The following is a 17707-nucleotide window of genomic DNA, read 5'->3' on the forward strand; positions in this document are numbered from 1 at the left end:
AGAGGCTTGTCTAAACTGCACTTTTGGTGTAAAGTGGGGGAGACACACGTTACATTTACACCCTCTTTAGAAATAGGGGACAGCTGCCAAGCTCACAACCAGAATGAGAATGAGAACTGAGCTCAGGGGAGTTCCTATCTGAGTGAGGACTCAAGTCCATCAGACAGGGTAGCAAATTTAAAATGGATAGAAGTGAAAAACAATTCTTCAGCCTATAGAACTCCCCACCTAGGAAAAATTTATGTAAAGGGTTTAAATATTTATTAGTGGAACGTATCACTGTGCAGAAGGCCCACACATGGAAGGCCCTATGCGACCCTTAAATCCCACTTTGGACCTTGTACATAAGTGGGACTTAAGTGGTATACAAGCCCCAAAGGCCTGAGTGGCATTTAAACCATGCATAGGAACTTGTGTGGGCCTTCTGCACAGGATGACTTTCACTCTATATGTACAGATCTATGACATAGATTAGAAAAGCAGGTAGGTCAAAAAGCTAGAAATTCTATTAACTTTCATGCTTCAGGGTTAAATCTGATCACCTGAGGGGGACAGGAAGGAATTTTGCTCCTACTGCCAAAATATTACACAGTTGCCCCAAGCACATTAGGCATTTTTTACCTTCCTCTGAAGTAGAAGGTAGAGGTCATTGCTAGGGCAAGATACTGAACTACACTCATAGTTTGCTCTGCTATGGCAACTGTCATGTAATTAATACTGCAGGGAGAATTAGTCAGGATTAGCCATCGTCATTAAGAATTTAGATCCTATTTCAATTTGCAACAATCTTAAATTACCATAATCACACAGTACTGTTTGCTTCCTGATTGGATGATGGAAAATTTGTGATCAGGAGAACAACAAGTGGTGAATGACCAATAGTGAATAACTAATAATATATTAATAATGCATTCACAGACCCAGAATCATTTGGAGATCATAAACATTTTTGTGGTTGCCTGAATATTTAACAAGTGATGAATAATACGACCCCACAAATGGCAGTAGAGTGAAGCTGGCCTGTTTTTTCTTTAAACAGTTTATGATCAAACACTCATAGGAGTCTGAAAATCTACTCACATTCATGCCAAGATGACACCCAGAGCTGAAAAGGATCTGTTGTAAATATAGCAGGAGATCTATTGGAACATACTGATATTCAGTCAAGCGTGTCATTAAATCTGGTCTCCTCACAGCTTCCCTGTAGTCATGCAGGAAGTTATTTGGAGTCTAACAAATGCACAAACAGCAACCTTCATCTGCAGCCCTGGACTATTTCAGGTAGGAATATTTTTATCTCACATATGGTGCATTTTCTCTGTATTTTCCCCGCTTTTCTTTTAATTTTATGTATTCAGTTTCTTGTGCTTGTGGTGACAAGCATGCAGTGACATCCTCTGTCAGGACTGTGAAATGACTCTGGATAGAACCCTTCTCTTCGCAGGCTTTGTGGCACTGAGTTGAAACATTATTTCCTATACATACAGGGAAACTTCTCTCACTACTGAAGCTCCCAGGAAGAAACAGAAAGCAGAAAGCGTCATTCACTGATGAATGTTGAAGATGTTTTGTCTAATATCCTTGAGCTGCCTTTCCCAATCTGTTCTTCAGATACAGTCCACATAGTATTCAAAGTCCAAACTTTATCCTCTAGTTTGTTTTTTAAATGAAAGCAATCAGGTAACATAAGCTTTGACCCTGCAAAGCACTTAAGCATGTGCATAACTTTAATCATGCAGGTAGTGCCAGTAATGTTAAAGTGAAACAAATAATTAAGTTCTTTGGTGGACAGGGGGCCATAATGATCAGTTTAAGTCTTCTTCCTAGGTTTGACTGCTCCAAAGGGTTCCTCCCCCAAGACTGCTCAGCTCAAACCCCTGATCTGTTTTCTTCAGAGAGCTACTTCCACCTTCATTATATCCAGGCAATGTCAGCAGAACCCCCTTAATCCTTTCCCAGCAAGATCAACCTCTGCTAATAAGGTGGTGGTGGGTTCCAAGGTGAACCGTGCCAGCCAGTTACACATCATTATATGAAAATATGTTTTGGAGTTATGAGAACTGTACAAGTCTCCCATATCATTAGAATCATGATGGTTTAGAGTTCACAATGTTTTCTAGTTTTAGTCCTTCTATCTCTATTCTCTGACAATTTACATACTATTTCAGAGTTATTAATTTTTCTATAGAATAAGTGTTTTTCCACTGCCCTCATTCAATCATTTCCTGCCTCCTCTGCAGCATGTGAGTTGCCTTGCTGGCTGGCATGCTCTCCCCCAGAGGTGGCTGCATTTTAATGGGCCCAGTCCAATTCCCCACTGAAGTAAATAGAATCATAGAATATTAGGGTTGGAAGGGACCTCAGGAGATCATCTAGTTCAACCCCCTGCTCAAAGCAGGACTAACCTCAGCTAAATCAGCCCAGCCAGGGCTTTGTCAAGCTGGGCCTTAAAAACATCTAAAGATGGAGATTCCACCACCTCCCTAGGTAACCCATTCCAGTGCTTCACCACCCTCCTAGGGAAAAACTTTTTCCTGATATCTAGCCCAGACCTCCCCCACTGCAACTTGAGACCATTGCTCCTAGTTCTTTCATCTGCCACCACCAAAAACAGCCTAGCTCCAACCTCCCTGGAACCCCCCCTTCAGGTAGTTCAAATCCCCCCTCACTCTTCTCTGCAGACTAAACAAGCCCAGTTCCCTCAGCCTCTCCTCATAAGTCCTGGGCTCCAGCCCCCTCATCATTTCTGTCGCCCTCGCTGGACTCTTTCCAACTTGTCCACTCCCCCCCTGTAGCGCGGGGCCCAAATCTGGACACACTACCCCAGATGTGGCTGAATAGAGGGCCGTGGAAAGACTCCCGATGGATCGGGTCCCTTGCACATGTGTTTTATAGTGTCTGGTGACTCTCTAGTTACCAGACAGCAGAAACCAGCCGAGTAAACGTGAGTCTTACACAGCGAAGAGTGCGAGCTGGAGCATTAAACCGCTGCCTTTCTTCAGCAAACGGAGCCTGCCGGGCCCCACTGGAGCTTCACCCCGGGGGTGGGGTGGGGGGGGGGGTGGCGAGGTCAGGCGACCAGGGGCACCCGCTGGAACAGCGCTGCCCCTCCAGAGGGCGGCTGCGTTTCGCTCTCCACCGGGATCCCTGCCGGGCTGTCGTTGAGTGGCTTCGCCCGCGCCGAGGAGCGGCTGAAGGGCGGCCGGCTCCCCGCCTCGGCTCCGGCCGTGCAGAGCCCCGGACACAGCGCGGGGGCGGAGCGGGGGGGGGGGTGTGTGTGTGTGTGACACCCCTGCGGCCAGCGGGGCGCACGTGGAGCTCGGCGGGCGCCGACCCAGGCGGGGAGCCCCACCCCTGCTGGGGGCCGCTGGGCGAGCAGGGACCAGATCCCTGTGCTCCTGGCCGGCGCGCTGCGGACGGGGGCGCTCCGGCGCCGGGCTCCGGAGTGCGGGGGGGGGGGGAATCAGGCCCGGCCAAACCGGATCGTGCCCGGGATGGGGCGGGCAAGCCGGAGGCGCTGAGCTGCCATGGAGAGCAGCAGCCCGGCCGCCTGGCCCGGCAACGCCTCGGCGGCCGGCGGCAGAGGAGCCGGCGAGCCGCCGCTGGGCCGGTTCGGGGCCGCCTGGACCGTCGGCTTGGCGGCGCTCATGGCGCTGCTGGTCGTGGCCACCGTGGTGGGGAACGCGCTGGTCCTGCTGGCCTTCGTGGTGGACTCCAGCCTGCGGACGCAGAACAACTACTTCCTCCTCAACCTGGCCATCTCCGATTTCCTAGTAGGTAAAGTACCGCGCCGGCTTCGCTCCGGATCCCGCTCCGGATCGCGCTCACAGCTGCACCTGTTCCTCCCTCCCCTCCTCCCAGGCGGGCTCCAGCTGGGGTGCGTTTAAATCCCAAGACTTGGCGGGCGGCGCCACCCCCGGGAGAAAGCGGGGACCCGCTCCGCTTCATTGCCCGGGGATCCTCCAGCCGACCTTTGCAAAGGCGCCGCGGTCGGCTCTCCGCTGGCAGAGCGTGCCCAGCCAGCCGCTTCCCACCTCCCCGCCCTCCTGTACAACCGGGATCGTCTCCCTCTTTAGATGCCGGACTTCAGCCTGCAGCCGGGTGTCACTGCACCATGTACTTACTACCCCTAGCTAGGGCTCGGCCCCAGACATAGGAGGGGAGCGCGCCCCCCTTTGACACGCACTGGCCCCTCCGGTGTGTTCTGGACAGAAAGTGCACGCCGGGTATTGACACGTTCACATCCCGTCTAACGTGAGTGTCTGTCCCCAGGACGGGCTCAGCCTGGTAGACTCGCCTTGTGACCCGGCAAACGGAGCCCACCTGGCTGTGTTAGTTCAGTCCGGGGGGGTGGGCAGCACAACGACACCCGATCACATTCCCCCCCCCCCCCCCACCAGGGGTTATTTAATGGCGATGGAGGTGAGCTGTGTGTAAACGCTCGGACGCGTAGCTAGCCAGATGTTTGGAGAACAAGTTAAGTGCCTCACTGCAGGAGAAGGGGGCGCCGTCCAGACAGGCACAGGAAAGGATTCTCCACCGCTTCCTGGCACCCTCTCCTCTTGCTTGCTAGGGGAGAGAGCCCTGCTTTGGGAAGCTGAAACAAAAGGGCTGAGTGATTAGCTTCTAGCCAGGATCCTCTCTTTCTCTGTACCACACACACACACACTCCTGGAGCCTTGCCCTTCGGAGACACAAGAACAGGCGTTTCTGTCACACCACTAAGCAAAGCCATCAGTAATGTCTCCTGTGCGAATCGGAAGGCAGTTATTGCACTGTGCTTCTAGGTGGTTCAAAATGTTAGCCCATTAGGTAATGCCTTGGAATAGGTGCTGCTTTAGAGCCAAGCTGCAGAGCCCAGCAAAACCTGGGTTTAGTCTTTCTCCACTTCTTTGAAGCACAGATGAGCTCGGCCACGGTTTGTTTTTAAAAATGACTTGTGTTCTACAGAAATATCGAGCCCTCGCTTCTGGCTTGTTGCTGGAGGATCTGGGCAAAATCATTGGAAGTTTGGGTATGTTAACAGTGATAAGGCAGTAAGTAACTTGAGATTCAGCTTCCCCTGTGTGCCAAATGCAGGGAGAGGGTACTCAGCTCCCCCCCCCCCCTTCATTTAGGGAGCAGAGAAAGCAGCATCTTAGGTACAGCCCCCGTACGTAGTTCTGCAAACACACATGCACCGGAGGCAATTCTCCACCCACATAAATTTCCCCACCTACGCATTTGTAAGATCATGGCCTCAGAGAAGAGCACTATTGAGATCCGGCCTGGCTCTTCCAGCAAAGAGGAGCTCAGGTCAAAATACAAGCAAGGGAAGCTTTGATTTTTAAAGGAAGAGTTGGGCAGGGGTTATGCATCACCATGAGGCAGTAATGGATAAAAAAAATGAGCTGTTACCTTGCTTCACCTCTAAAGCTCAGAGTTCAAGCTTTTCCTAGGGGCATTTGGGCACCCAATTCCCATGTGGCCAAAGCCCAGGCACCTAAATATCTTGGAGAATCTATCTCCCAATGAAATCAATGGGAGCTAGGCACCTAATACCTTTGAGGATCCAGGTCCCAAATCCCTTAGGCTGCTTTGGAAAAACCCAGCCTGAATATTCATGGGCCAGAAGACACTTCTGCAGATCCTCAGCCTATTTGCATCTAGTGGGGGTCCTTTCTATCTTGCCATCCTAAAATGCTGCTGATTGTCACAAGATTAGCTTTTAAGAAAATCTCACAGGGATATCACAAAGGATGGCCCAACCAACACCAGCCACAAGCTGGCCCAGCAGATCTAAATATACAACCTGGCTATTCAGGGCCACCGAGCAGACTTGCAGATGGCATCACATACACACTGACAGCTATTCTTAGTATTCATTTGAGTGGGTTACTTTTTTCAAGCACCTGCACATCGTGTGAAAGCCCTTTCAAATAGAAACACTTCTCATTGCAGGTGCCTTTTGCATTCCCTTGTATGTGCCCTATGTGCTGACAGGAAGATGGGCCTTTGGGAAAAGCTTCTGCAAACTCTGGCTGGTAATTGATTATCTACTCTGCACCTCTTCAGTCTTCAACATTGTACTGATTAGCTATGACAGATTCCTCTCTGTGACAAGAGCGGTAAGTACTGAAATATCAGATGGGAAAAGCCTTCCCCCTCTCTTTATTGTCTGGAGTCAAGTGTGCTAATTAAAAGCTGTTTGATTCCTTGGAAAATTATGAATCTTTTAGCCCGGTGATGGGAAGGAACAATTTCTGGGAAATACACAATTCACTTTAATACCTTGACTTCAGGTGTGTTGTTTTTTTTTAATAATCAAATCCTTTGAGGTTCAGACCCCACTAAACAGGCTGTCCCTCAAAAGCTGATTGGGAAGAAGGTGTCTGAGTGACAGCCAGTCAATCAGAGTGAAGTAAACAGTTTATTACTGACTTTCAATGGTTATTTCCAGACTAAACAAACTGATTTCAATGGGAGTTACAGTCAGTCTCAGGAACTGGCTCACAGGTTGCAGTGGAATTCTGCAAGGTGCCAAGTGTCCTAAATGCAGTTATTACAATGGGAGTTGAGGGTGCTCAACACCTTAAAGGAGGTGAACAGCAGCTCGCAGACTAGCAGGGTTCCAAATACAGTGCAAAATATCTACAGCTGGGCTCAGTGCATAAAGTTCAGAGGAGATCCAGAGCCAAATTGCAACAAAGCTCACGTGTTGGACACAGGAGTTTGCTGCGGGCCCCTCTAACACTTTCAAAGTGCATTCAGGGAGAGAATAGGCATGCGGCTGCGGTAGCAGACTAGACAATGAGGCTCCCTGGATTCTATTGCCAGCTCTGCCACTGACTCAGGATGCAGCCTTGGACAAGTAACAATCTTTCTGCCTCATTTTACCCATCTGTGAAATGGGGTTAAAATCAGATATCAAATTTGGGCTGATATCCAACATTCATTGACGTAAAAAATGAGTCTCTCCCTGAAATGTACTGATACAGTTCAGGACTGCTCTAGGCCAGTCATGAGCCAAGTATGCTTTGGAGTTAAAGGACCAGAGTCTTAGGTCTTCTCTGGGAGAGTGTGATTTATCTAGCAGCTGTGTCCACTGTTTCCAGCACGTGGACTCGTAACGCTGCAGAGATATTGCATAACAACTTTGCCAGAAATTTTACAGTCTGTAAAACAGCCTAAGCCAGTTAATGTATTTGGTCATACCTAAGAACAGATTTTTCCGCTCCAGGTCACATACCGAGCTCAGCAGGGTAATACCAAGCAAGCAGTGCTGAAGATGGTGATGGTGTGGGTCTTAGCTTTCCTGCTCTATGGACCTGCAATTATCAGCTGGGAATACGTAACAGGCCAGAGCATCATACCTGATGGGGAATGCTATGCTGAATTTTTCTACAACTGGTATTTTCTCATGACGGCCTCCACCCTGGAGTTTTTCACCCCCTTCATCAGTGTGTTGTTTTTCAACTTGAGCATTTACCTGAACATTCAGAAACGCACCAAAATCCGTCTAGATCTCTTCCATGAAGCACAGACCCAGGTGTTCACGGAGGAGATGGAAATGAGCCCGGAAGCAAAGCTTTCCCTGAAATGCTGTAAGTGGGACCAGGAAGAGCCAGCCAAAACCCTAGATCTTCCTAAGTGTGAAACACAACAAGCGGCCACCAATGCCAGTCTGCATGTGAAAGACCCACGGACATCAAACTCAAAGAGCTCTGGGCCCTATGGTGGGAAACCAAAGTCTTTCAACAAGAGGAGTTATAAACACTCAGCATCTACACTGTCTTTAGAGAAACGGATGAAGATGGTCTCCCAGAGCATCACACAGCGTTTCAGGCTCTCCAGAGACAAGAAGGTGGCAAAATCACTGGCAGTTATTGTGAGCATATTTGGGCTTTGCTGGGCACCATATACCCTCCTCATGATCATCCGAGCTGCTTGCCATGGCCACTGCATCCCTGATTATTGGTATGAGACTTCCTTCTGGCTTCTGTGGATCAACTCTGCTGTTAACCCTGTCCTGTATCCCCTCTGCCACTACAGTTTCAGAAGAGCTTTCATTAAACTCCTGTGCCCCAAGAAGCTAAAGATCCAACCTCACAATTCCCTCCAGAACTGCTGGAAGTGAGTCAATGCATCCATGCTTTGAGGAGCTGTCTTACCACATTGCCATATTTTGCCAAACTACTATATTTCATTTCCCTTGAGGAATGTGATGATAGCACTTTCAGGGGCTAGGTGGGGGTGTGTTCAGTATTCACTTCTCATGCTCCCTCTGCAGGGACAAAAATGGATAGAATGGAGGGATATGTCTTAATCCGATGGCACTTAAGTCTGTGCTCTCCCCTACACATGCACGGAAGAGCTCTATTGCCACCTAGACAGCGAAAATGGAATTGGAACTTATTACAAAAATGAAGCCAAAAATATAAATCCAATCTTATCCACTGTAAGTAATATATACAGTTAAACCATCTACAAACCAGAGATTTGCCGTGAGTGTGTGTTTCCCATCTCAAAGCCAGCATGCTATGCAGGCATGAGAAGGAGCAAACATTTCAAGCATATCAAACACCTCCCATTTAGTATTATTTGTATTGTGATAGCGCTTAGGGGCCCTATCATAGACCAGGCCTCCACGGTGCTGGGCAATGTATACAAACACAACAAAAAGGCTATCTCTGTCCCAAAAAGTTTACAATCTAAGTATCAGACAAGACAAGACAAACAGATGTGGGGAGCACAAGAAAGCCATGAGACAATATTAGTCAGCTTGAAAACCAGTGACCACAGCACTCCAGCTGCCTAGTGTAAGTAAAAAGTATTTCTTACTCTTAAAATGGTTATTGGACAAATTACCCCTATGAAAATTCACATGCACAGAACAAGCTACATTCATGCATCAGTTCACTATTGCCCTATTAGTCTTGCATGATTCTTGCTGAAAAACTGATAGAATTTCTCCACCTTCAGTTATGATTGACTCCCTGGGCCTGGAGCCTCTGCTCTGAGCCCTCAGGCATCCTCTCTGCTCCTTCAATCCCTCCATAAAACTCACCTTTACAAGAAATCCTTCCTCTTTTTCTCTCCTGATACCCATCACTCCTGAAGTGCTGTCCTGTGTCTCTTTTCTTATTTAGACTGTAAACTCTTTGGCTATATCACATCTATGTTTGCAAAGCACCATGTTGATTTACTGGTGTTGTCTATAATCACCTTCACAATAGAATTGCATAACAGTAATGAGAAATATAGCAAGATCACTGGATGTTGTGGGATTGGGGGGACTGGTGGGAACTGGTCAGTACCTCTATAGTTTCTTTTTTCACTGAATTATAACGCAAGTCAGATATTAACTTCGCCACACTCACAACCCCTTTGGCATGACACTGTTGAGTGAGGCCCAGTGAATGGCTTACGCCTCTTCTCCAAGATTTTAGAAATACTCTTTGGAACTGATTTATAGAGTGGCAGCCCCTGGAATAAGGGAGTTCCATGGCTATCCATTTCAGTAAATCTCAGCCAGTAGCCCACTGTCAGGATCACTGATCATTCACCTCAACAGAAATCCTGGCTCAGCTGATAGAAGTAACAAATGTAAGCACTGAAGAATTTTCCATGTGGTCTTGCAGTTCAGTGGATAGGGCACTGATCTCAAGCGACCTGGAGAAATCTATTCCCAGCTTGGTGCATGATATTGGCCAAGTCACTTTTCCTCTGCCTTCCCATCCTACCCTTTGTCATTCTGCCTGCTTAGATGGTTATATTTCTGGGGACAGAGATTGTCTCTTATTATATGTTTGCACAGTACCTCCTGATCCCAGGTGGGGCCTCTTGGTACTGTTGTAATACAAATACGTAATAATTATTTACCACGCTAAGAGCTCAGATTTAACAGGACTGTAGAAAGGAACTTAGAGTTCAGGAGCCTGAAAACTACATTTACAAATAGGAACCCAAATGTTGTAAAGTAGCCCTGAAAAAACCTGACATTGTGATTTCCAATTACACTTAGCTGCTGTAAAGGTAACTGTTTCTTGGCCTTTGCTAGGAATAAAATCAATGATATAATCCAATCATTGCAGTGATATTTATTGATTAGATAAATAGTGCCCTCGCAAGTCAGCTTTTATTGATGATGTTCTGTATTACATGTACAGTATTTGGATCTGTAATAGGCTCAGTGACTATTACATACTTGTTAAAAATGTATCTTTCAATCAAGATAAGTGTATTAAGACCTGTTGGGCTGTGTATTGTCAATCTGTAGCTTTTCTTGTTTGCTGCTAACCTGTGAGCAACTCAATAAAAGTTATTTTTATATAAAGTTTGCTGAATGTTCTATAGAAAACAAGGCGATATTAAAAAGTGCAGAATATGTTTGAAAAGCAATGAATGCACAGTGAACTGCATGGGGAGACAATTAAAGCCCAGATGTAGCATAGGAGAGACAGCTCCTGAAACAGCTGGATTTCTTTTTCCATGTATTAACGGGAATTGGAGCGCACATAAGGTCCACAGAGTGAGCACATCATACAAGTCTTTTGAAGTCCAGATATTTTACAGCACTCGTTTCATGCAATCATGGTCTGAAAAGATTACATTAACACTGTCTCCCCTTGTCAATCAAAAACTGCCCTGGTCTCCTTAGAGCAGAGAGAAGGTACCTGTGTGAACAAAGTTACTAGCCTGTAGCTGTGATTACCTTATCCATGATATTATAGAAACTCTGTTATAACTCAAGGGAGAAAAGGGAGGCTGTTTTGTTGTCCTGTTTATACTTCATGATATCTAAAGCTTGCCTGTATTTTCCCCACTCCTCCCTCCCCCCCACCCCCCCCAAAGGATTTTGGTTTTCTTCTTTTTAAATCTTAGAAATATTGGTAATGTCATGTCTGCTCTTCCCTGGCTTTGCTGGAGGATTCACTGGGGGTCTGTGTTGCAGATCATCCGCTCTCACCTCCGAAAGGGTGTCCTTATCTCCCTCTCCCCACCCCAGCAATTAAATACACTTTCATTTTCATGTGAATAGGCGGCAGAGTGAAATTCACAAGCATCTTGTTCTCCGGGGAGATTCCAGAGGCAGAATCATGAATGTATGGTGCCTGCTCACAAGAATCAGACAGACACAGCAAGGGCAAGCCACACAGCATCCAGACAAGTGTCGTCCAAGTGAAAAGAACCCTTCTTCTCCGAAGACGGCAATGGGTCTCAATGCGGGACCGAAAAGCTCGGGGTGGAGGGTGCTGCTGTTGGTCCATTTGAAAAGTCATCTACATTCAGTAGCAAAAGGTCAAGACCTGCTGTATAGTCTTGTCTCCAGTGTGACACAGCTGATGTAGCTAAGGTTGTTCAGAAAGAGAGAGTGGGCTGTAGGCAGCCCCGAATGGCACCCGAAGGCAGCGTATCCTTACTCGTGGGGTGGTGATGGTCACCAGTAGTAGAATGGTCAGCATAAGAATGACACCCATGGCACCGGCTTCCTGTCCCTGAGGCTGTCTTCTACCTGACTGCTCTCTTTTTAACCAGGCTGCTTCTTTTGATCCAGAAGATGCTGCTTCTGGCAGCCAGGCTAAGCTAGCTCCTTGCTATGATGGGCAGGGTCAAATCAAGGGGAGAATCTAAAACACTGAAAGCAAGAGTCTCTGGTTATGGATCCCTCAGCCCCGGTGCGGAGTTTGGAAACCTGGATTTTTTGGACTGACTAATATGTCGAGCCAAGTGACAACGAAAATATTGCCAAACTGGTCACAAGACAGAACGCATAAGCCCTCACTTCAGCTGGCCTCCACTCAAACAAAAGCTGACACTTCGCAAGAGGCTTCAGCCAGCATCCTACAATCGTGCCCACAGCTTTTGCATATACATCCCCCATAATCACAAACACAAAAGGGCATTTTCTTGCACAAATGGGATAGATAGCGATCTAATGGCCGGATTTCTACACATAAACCTCCATTCCCAAGTGCAAATGTATGTTTCCTCATGCAAACTATTGTGCACCAAAACAAACACGTCAGAGGCTATTTATGAAAACTTGATCCATGCATTTACTAATAAATAGCTTTTATCAATGAAATTTAACTCAAAACAGCCATCAGTTATGTAATTTGACAAAACCGAACACAACTGCAGTGCAGGACATCTCAGGCAGCACTCTGCATTGTCACACAAGCAGGCCTTTAATGACTTCTACATTCAGGGACTGGTTTGTGAAGAAAGCATATGCTAAGCAATTGTTTTTATTGGCATAGATGGTTCATCTCTCAGATCTTTAAACAGAGAGGAAAACTAGGACAAAGGATGACTAAATACAAATCAGCTGTCTCTTCTGCTTGTGGTCAATAGGTAAATCTCCTGTAAATTAATTAGATGCATGAGATTGCTTCCCCCCACTGTGTTTCTGTTATTTCTAAGTGAGTAAATATAGATCAGAACAGAATCAGAGAACACTGAATGGAGTGCTCACTGGTCTTTTCATCCTACAAAGCCTCTGAGCCTGATACCACAGCTCTTATTCAATGGGACATTGCCTGAATCAGGGCTGCAGGACTGAGCTCTTTATATATTTAATAAACTAAAGAGCCTAAAGAGATTTTTCCTGTACCATATTCCCAGATCTGCCAGACACATTAAAAGGTTCTGAGGCAAGACCCAGGATATAGCAACGGGGAACATACATAGATCACTTCAGGATTCTTCTCCTTCTGTAAACTGCCTCTTCCTGGGGTTGGAATTCAATGAGCTTCTATAGAATCAAATAAAAAGCATTTATGTTCTGAATCCCAGAGCCATTCAGTTAGCTACTGCACATGACAAACTAAGCAAAAGGCCAGTTAAATAGAAGCTAAGTCAGTATATAAGGTAGGAATAAATGGTCAGTTTTCACAGTGCAGAGAGATAAATAGTGGGGTCCCTCAAGGATCTGTACTGGGACCTGTGCTGTTCAATATATTCATAAAGGATCTGGAAAAGGGGGTGAACAGTGAGGTGGCAAAATTTGCAGATATACAAAATTACTCAAGATAGTGAAGTCCAAAGCTGACTGCGAAGAGTTGCAAAGGGATCTCGCTAAACCTGACTTGTATCATTTAATACAATCATGCTGCATTTATTCATAAGAAACTAGAAGTTTTAACATCATAAATCCAAAAAACAGACACAAGTGAGTCCACTGGGCAGAGCCCATCATCCCTGGTCGCTATGGGAGATGGCATTAAGCCCCAACTTTTTAATCTTATTCCAAAAACTGGCATGTTCTAATCCAGGGTTTTGGTTCACCTATCATACAGACAGGGCCTTTGTCATATGGAGCAGAGTTTGGATTTTTGAGTACCCCAAAGTTCCAAGATCGATCTGGCGGCAGTGATTTTGCCACTGTCAGTGTAAACGTAGCCTGAGATCCAAACTCCCACCCAGCTGCTGCCTAACCCTGTAGACACCTACACTCACTCAGTGCCTACGTTTTTGCCTCTGGGCATGCACACAGCCCCTGGGCACCTATCTCCTGCCTGAGTCCCCCGAGTAATTCATGAACTGGGGAAGACAGGCATTCGGCCACCTAAGTCACACGTGGGACCTGATCCAGTAGGCGTGCTCAGAGGCTGACTACGGGATTGGACGCCTCAGGCAAGTGCATACAAAACATCCGAGACGGGGGAGGGTGCCACTTCTTAGCTGAGTGCCCTAGCCACTTGGCTACTGAGTCACTAACTCTTTTACTGGCCCAATTAATATTTAATTAAAATGGAACAACTTCCATAGAAGAGATTGAGGAAGCCCCACATCAGACTATCCAATAGCCCCAGGGTTAAAAATCCACACCCATGAGCAGCACAGTTAAGCCGACCTAAGTCCCCATGGAGGCAGTGCTAGGGCAAGAGAAGAATTCTTCTGTCCACCTAGCTACTGCCTCTCAGAGAGGTGGATTGCCTACATCTATCACCTCCCCTCAGAAAAGGTTGTGTTTGCACTGAAGTACTACACTGGCACAGCTGTGCTGCTGTAGTGTTTTGAGTGTAGACAAGCTCTGAAGCCCTGAACTCTGAGTAGGGTTGGGACTTAAGACATGTGCTTTTTGTCAGCATCTCCCATTGGCTAGTGTAGGTGGCTCCCTGCCTACCATGCTGGATTTTGTGGATCCCATTCTCAGGCACCTCTCTCCCCATTCGCCGTAGAGGGAGTTTAGGTGCTTAACTTAAGCTTTGTGGATCACAGTATTGTCCCTGTGATTTTCCAGTTGCCTAGAAGTTACACACGCCACATCAAGGTTCCTTTGTGGATCCCACCCTAGGTAGGCTTATTTAGACCTTGGTCATGCCATGGAGGGTGGGAGAGACTCAGAATGGGAGTCTCTGGGAGTGGCCTGGAGCATGTTTCCCTGTTCTCCATTTTTACAGCTGCCAGGATGGGTCGCCTCTCTGGAGTTATCCTGTCTGAGTTACCTTTTGAGTGTCATCACATAAAGTTGTGGCCAGCTGGCGAAAAATTCCAGGTATCTGTCTGGATGCTCCTGCTCCATGCCATTCACAAGGAAAAGTAAAGTAAATGCAAGGAAATGCTGCTTTGCACCGTCTGTTGTCAGCCTGTGGAATTCACTACCCCAAGATGGCTGTGATCAGTAATAGTTGTAGTTATTGGTCCAGGATGAGAGCTCATCATTGCAGAGGCCAGGAACCCATGCCCCCATTGCATGTACAGTATTGCACAATTTGGCAGGTATATAATGTATGGAGAGGTTTTTGCACCAAGTTTTGATCATTGCCAGTGGCAGGGTACCAGACTAGATGGTCTGATTCAGTAAAGCAAACTCCTCTAATGATTCTCCCAATCCATCAAGTTGTAGTTAAGTTTCCTTGTCCTAATGAGCCTGATCCATCAGCTTCATTTATCAAAACATTTCAAGAAGCTTGGCACTGCATGCAGCCCAAGGAAGTGTGTATGTGCAGGGGAGAATCTCTCAGTAGCACGCCTGTTGGAATGACAAAATGTACAAATGGATTCCAATTGTAATGCATTGACCCTCTGCTTTCTGGTTCCCCATGTGTGAACAGCAACTGAAAATATGGTTCATTAGCACAACTGGTCGGTGTGACTAATTCCTGCTGGTTCACTGTGGTGCCAGGATAGAGAAAGTGTCTAAAGAAACCCAGAGCCCTGAAAATACCCTCCGGATTAGTATTCAATTACTATACACTAGTGCATAAAAGGGAACATTTTGAAACAATTTTGGTGCAATCTTCCATAAATCACAGGTATCATCCCTGCTTCCTCCAGGCTGGTGGAAGGTGGGTTAGGGTAATTTCCAAATAAGCACTGTTGGGGAGATGGTCTTTAGTTTTATTCATCCACAGTGAAATGAGGAATGAAGACTAGGGATATGAGATAAAGGAATCCTACAACTACATTTAAAGAGAAGAATCCAGAGCTGCTGCCTTCATCGTATAGATGGAGGCAACATTTGAATTTTTCATGAGGTTTTTGCTCTACCATGAACCTTCAGAAAACTTAGTCTCAAATCTAATATAAATTCTCAAATCCAATACGAGAAAAGTATCATTTCTCTCTAAAGTAGTTTCCAAGGAAACATGATTTTCCAGACTTTTGGCACACTGCTGAGTACATACACCCTTCTGGGATCTGAGCAAAAAAGATTGACATTGTGTGTGGAAATAAACCTGACTTGTATCATTTAATACAATCATGCTGCATTTATTCATAAGAAACTAGAAGTTTTAACATCATAAATCCAAAAAACAGACACAAGTGAGTCCACTAGGCAGAGGCCATCATCCCTGGTCGCTATGGGAGATGGTATTAAGCCCCAATTTTTTAATCTTATTCCAAAAACTGGCATGTTCTAATCCAGGTTTTGGTTTACCTATCATACAGACAGGGCCTTTGTCATATGGAGCAGGGTTTGGATTTTTGAGTACCCCAAAGTTCAGGGGCAACACACCTGTAGATATTAAAGGAAGAAATTCCTGAAGAGATTAGATCTCAGCTTCCACTCAATGTAACACACATGGAATGATCTGGGGGTCAAGCACACCAGGGAGGAATGAGCATGAGAAAACACACTGTTTACTAAATTTAGTAAATTGCTCTCCAATTTAGCAAAGCTCTTAAACACATGCTTAAGTCCATCCCTATTCAACAAGGCTTGTGAGTGGATGCTTCAAGTCAAGCACTTGCTTACGCGCTTTATGCATTGGAACCCCCAGTTCAGCAAAGAAAATCCTCGCCTATTTTTAATGAGGGGATTAAAAAATAACTTCTTGTTCTAAGTTCTAGACCAGAATTTATAACTGAACTGTTTAGAACCTATAAACTAACACCTCCAAAATACAAAGTGCATAAAATACAAAAGGAGGTGCTGCGACCTTAAAGATAAACAGAATCAAGTTTTGAATTGGTCTGACTCTTGCATGCCTAACTGACAGATGGATGCCTAATTTATACTTCAAGTTAGCTGGCTGGCATGTGCAATCACAGAAGATGAATGCACAATTGGCTAACTATAACAGCTCTGTAGTATGTACACTTTCTGAGTTAGTTCCCCCTTCCCCCTACATACAATACTTGCAGACTTCTCCCCAAGAAATTCTGAAATAAGTGTTCTATACTGGGTTAAAATCATCTAGTGCTGGAGCTAGGCATTCAGAAGCACTCTTTATAACAATGTGGGGGAAAAGAAATTTTAGTTAGCATTGAGGACAAATTCTCTCTTGCAGAAAATGTCATGAGCTCTTTAATAATAAATATCTGTTGTTAAGGATTTGCCAGAAAGATCCACACACAAATAAAAAGAAGGTTACTTACCAGTAACTGCTGTTCTTCGAGATGTGTTGCTCATGTCCATTCCACTATAGGTGTGTGCACGCTTCCATGCATGGCTACCCAGAACCTTTTTCCCCTTAGCAGATCCCGTAGGGCCAGCTCCGGCACCCCCTAGAGCCCTGCACACTTGCCACGGTATATGAGGCACTGCCGGCCCTACGGCCCCTCAGTCCCTTCTTTCCGCCATCTCTGGCGGCAGGGATGGGGGGTGGGTTGTGGAATGGATATGAGCAACACATCTCGAAGAACAGCAGTTACTGGTAAGTAACTTGTTTTCTTCTTCGAGTGCTTGCTCATGTCCATTCCATTATAGGTGACTAACAAGCAATACCTTGGAGGTGGTAGGAGTTACCAATGAGCTGCCCTCAGCACCACTCTGCCGAATCCCACGTCCTCTCTCACCTGCTGGACAATGGCGTAGTGGGCTGCGAAGGTTTGCACCGACAACCAGGTGGCGGCTTTGCAGATGTCCTGCAGGGGCACTCTCTCCAGGAAGGCTGTAGAAGAGGGTTGAGCTCTGGTTGAGTGCGCTGTGATGGTTCCTGGAAGCGGCACCCTTACCTGCTCGTAGCAGAACTTGATGCACGATGTAAGCCACGAGGAGATGCGCTGGGTGGAGACAGGTGACCCTTTCATCCAGTCCGCCACTGCAACAAAGACCTGCGTCGATTTCTGGAACGGCTTTGTACGCTCAATGTAGAAGGCCAGGGCTCATGTTATGTCCAGCAAATGCCATCTCCTCTCCTCCTCCGAACCATGTGGTTTGGGAAAAAACACAGGGAGAAAAATATCTTGATTACAATGAAATTGGGAAACCACTTTGGGCAGGAAGGCTAGATGCAGCCTCAACTGTACTTTATCCTTATAGAATACTGTATAA

At 46.3% G+C, this 17707-nt stretch overlaps 1 protein-coding gene across 1 annotated transcript; it reads left to right on the forward strand.

Annotated features, from left to right (window-relative positions):
* The first annotated feature begins 3173 nt into the window (after window positions 1–3173).
* Window positions 3174–8116, forward strand: HRH3 (histamine receptor H3). The gene is made up of 3 exons (XM_067554620.1): window positions 3174–3777; window positions 5941–6107; window positions 7220–8116. The coding sequence occupies exons 1-3, from the start codon at window positions 3528–3530 to the stop codon at window positions 8114–8116; spliced, it is 1314 nt and encodes a 437-aa protein (XP_067410721.1). The 5' UTR covers window positions 3174–3527.
* Window positions 8117–17707: the final 9591 nt, after the last annotated feature.

Source organism: Emydura macquarii, unplaced genomic scaffold (assembly GCF_026122565.2).
Source record: "Emydura macquarii macquarii isolate MOO-44397 ecotype Brisbane River unplaced genomic scaffold, CSIRO-AGI_Emac_v2 contig_1483, whole genome shotgun sequence".
Taxonomy (NCBI): domain Eukaryota; kingdom Metazoa; phylum Chordata; order Testudines; family Chelidae; genus Emydura; species Emydura macquarii.

Bases quoted from the DNA above. Each gene is read 5' to 3' on its own strand.
- HRH3 (XM_067554620.1), top strand. From the start codon at position 3,528: ATGGAGAGCAGCAGCCCGGCCGCCTGGCCCGGCAACGCCTCGGCGGCC. The intron at 3,778-5,940 runs GTAAAGTACCGC...TTCTCATTGCAG, and splicing joins CATCTCCGATTTCCTAGTAG to GTGCCTTTTGCATTCCCTTG. The intron at 6,108-7,219 runs GTAAGTACTGAA...TTTCCGCTCCAG, and splicing joins TCCTCTCTGTGACAAGAGCG to GTCACATACCGAGCTCAGCA.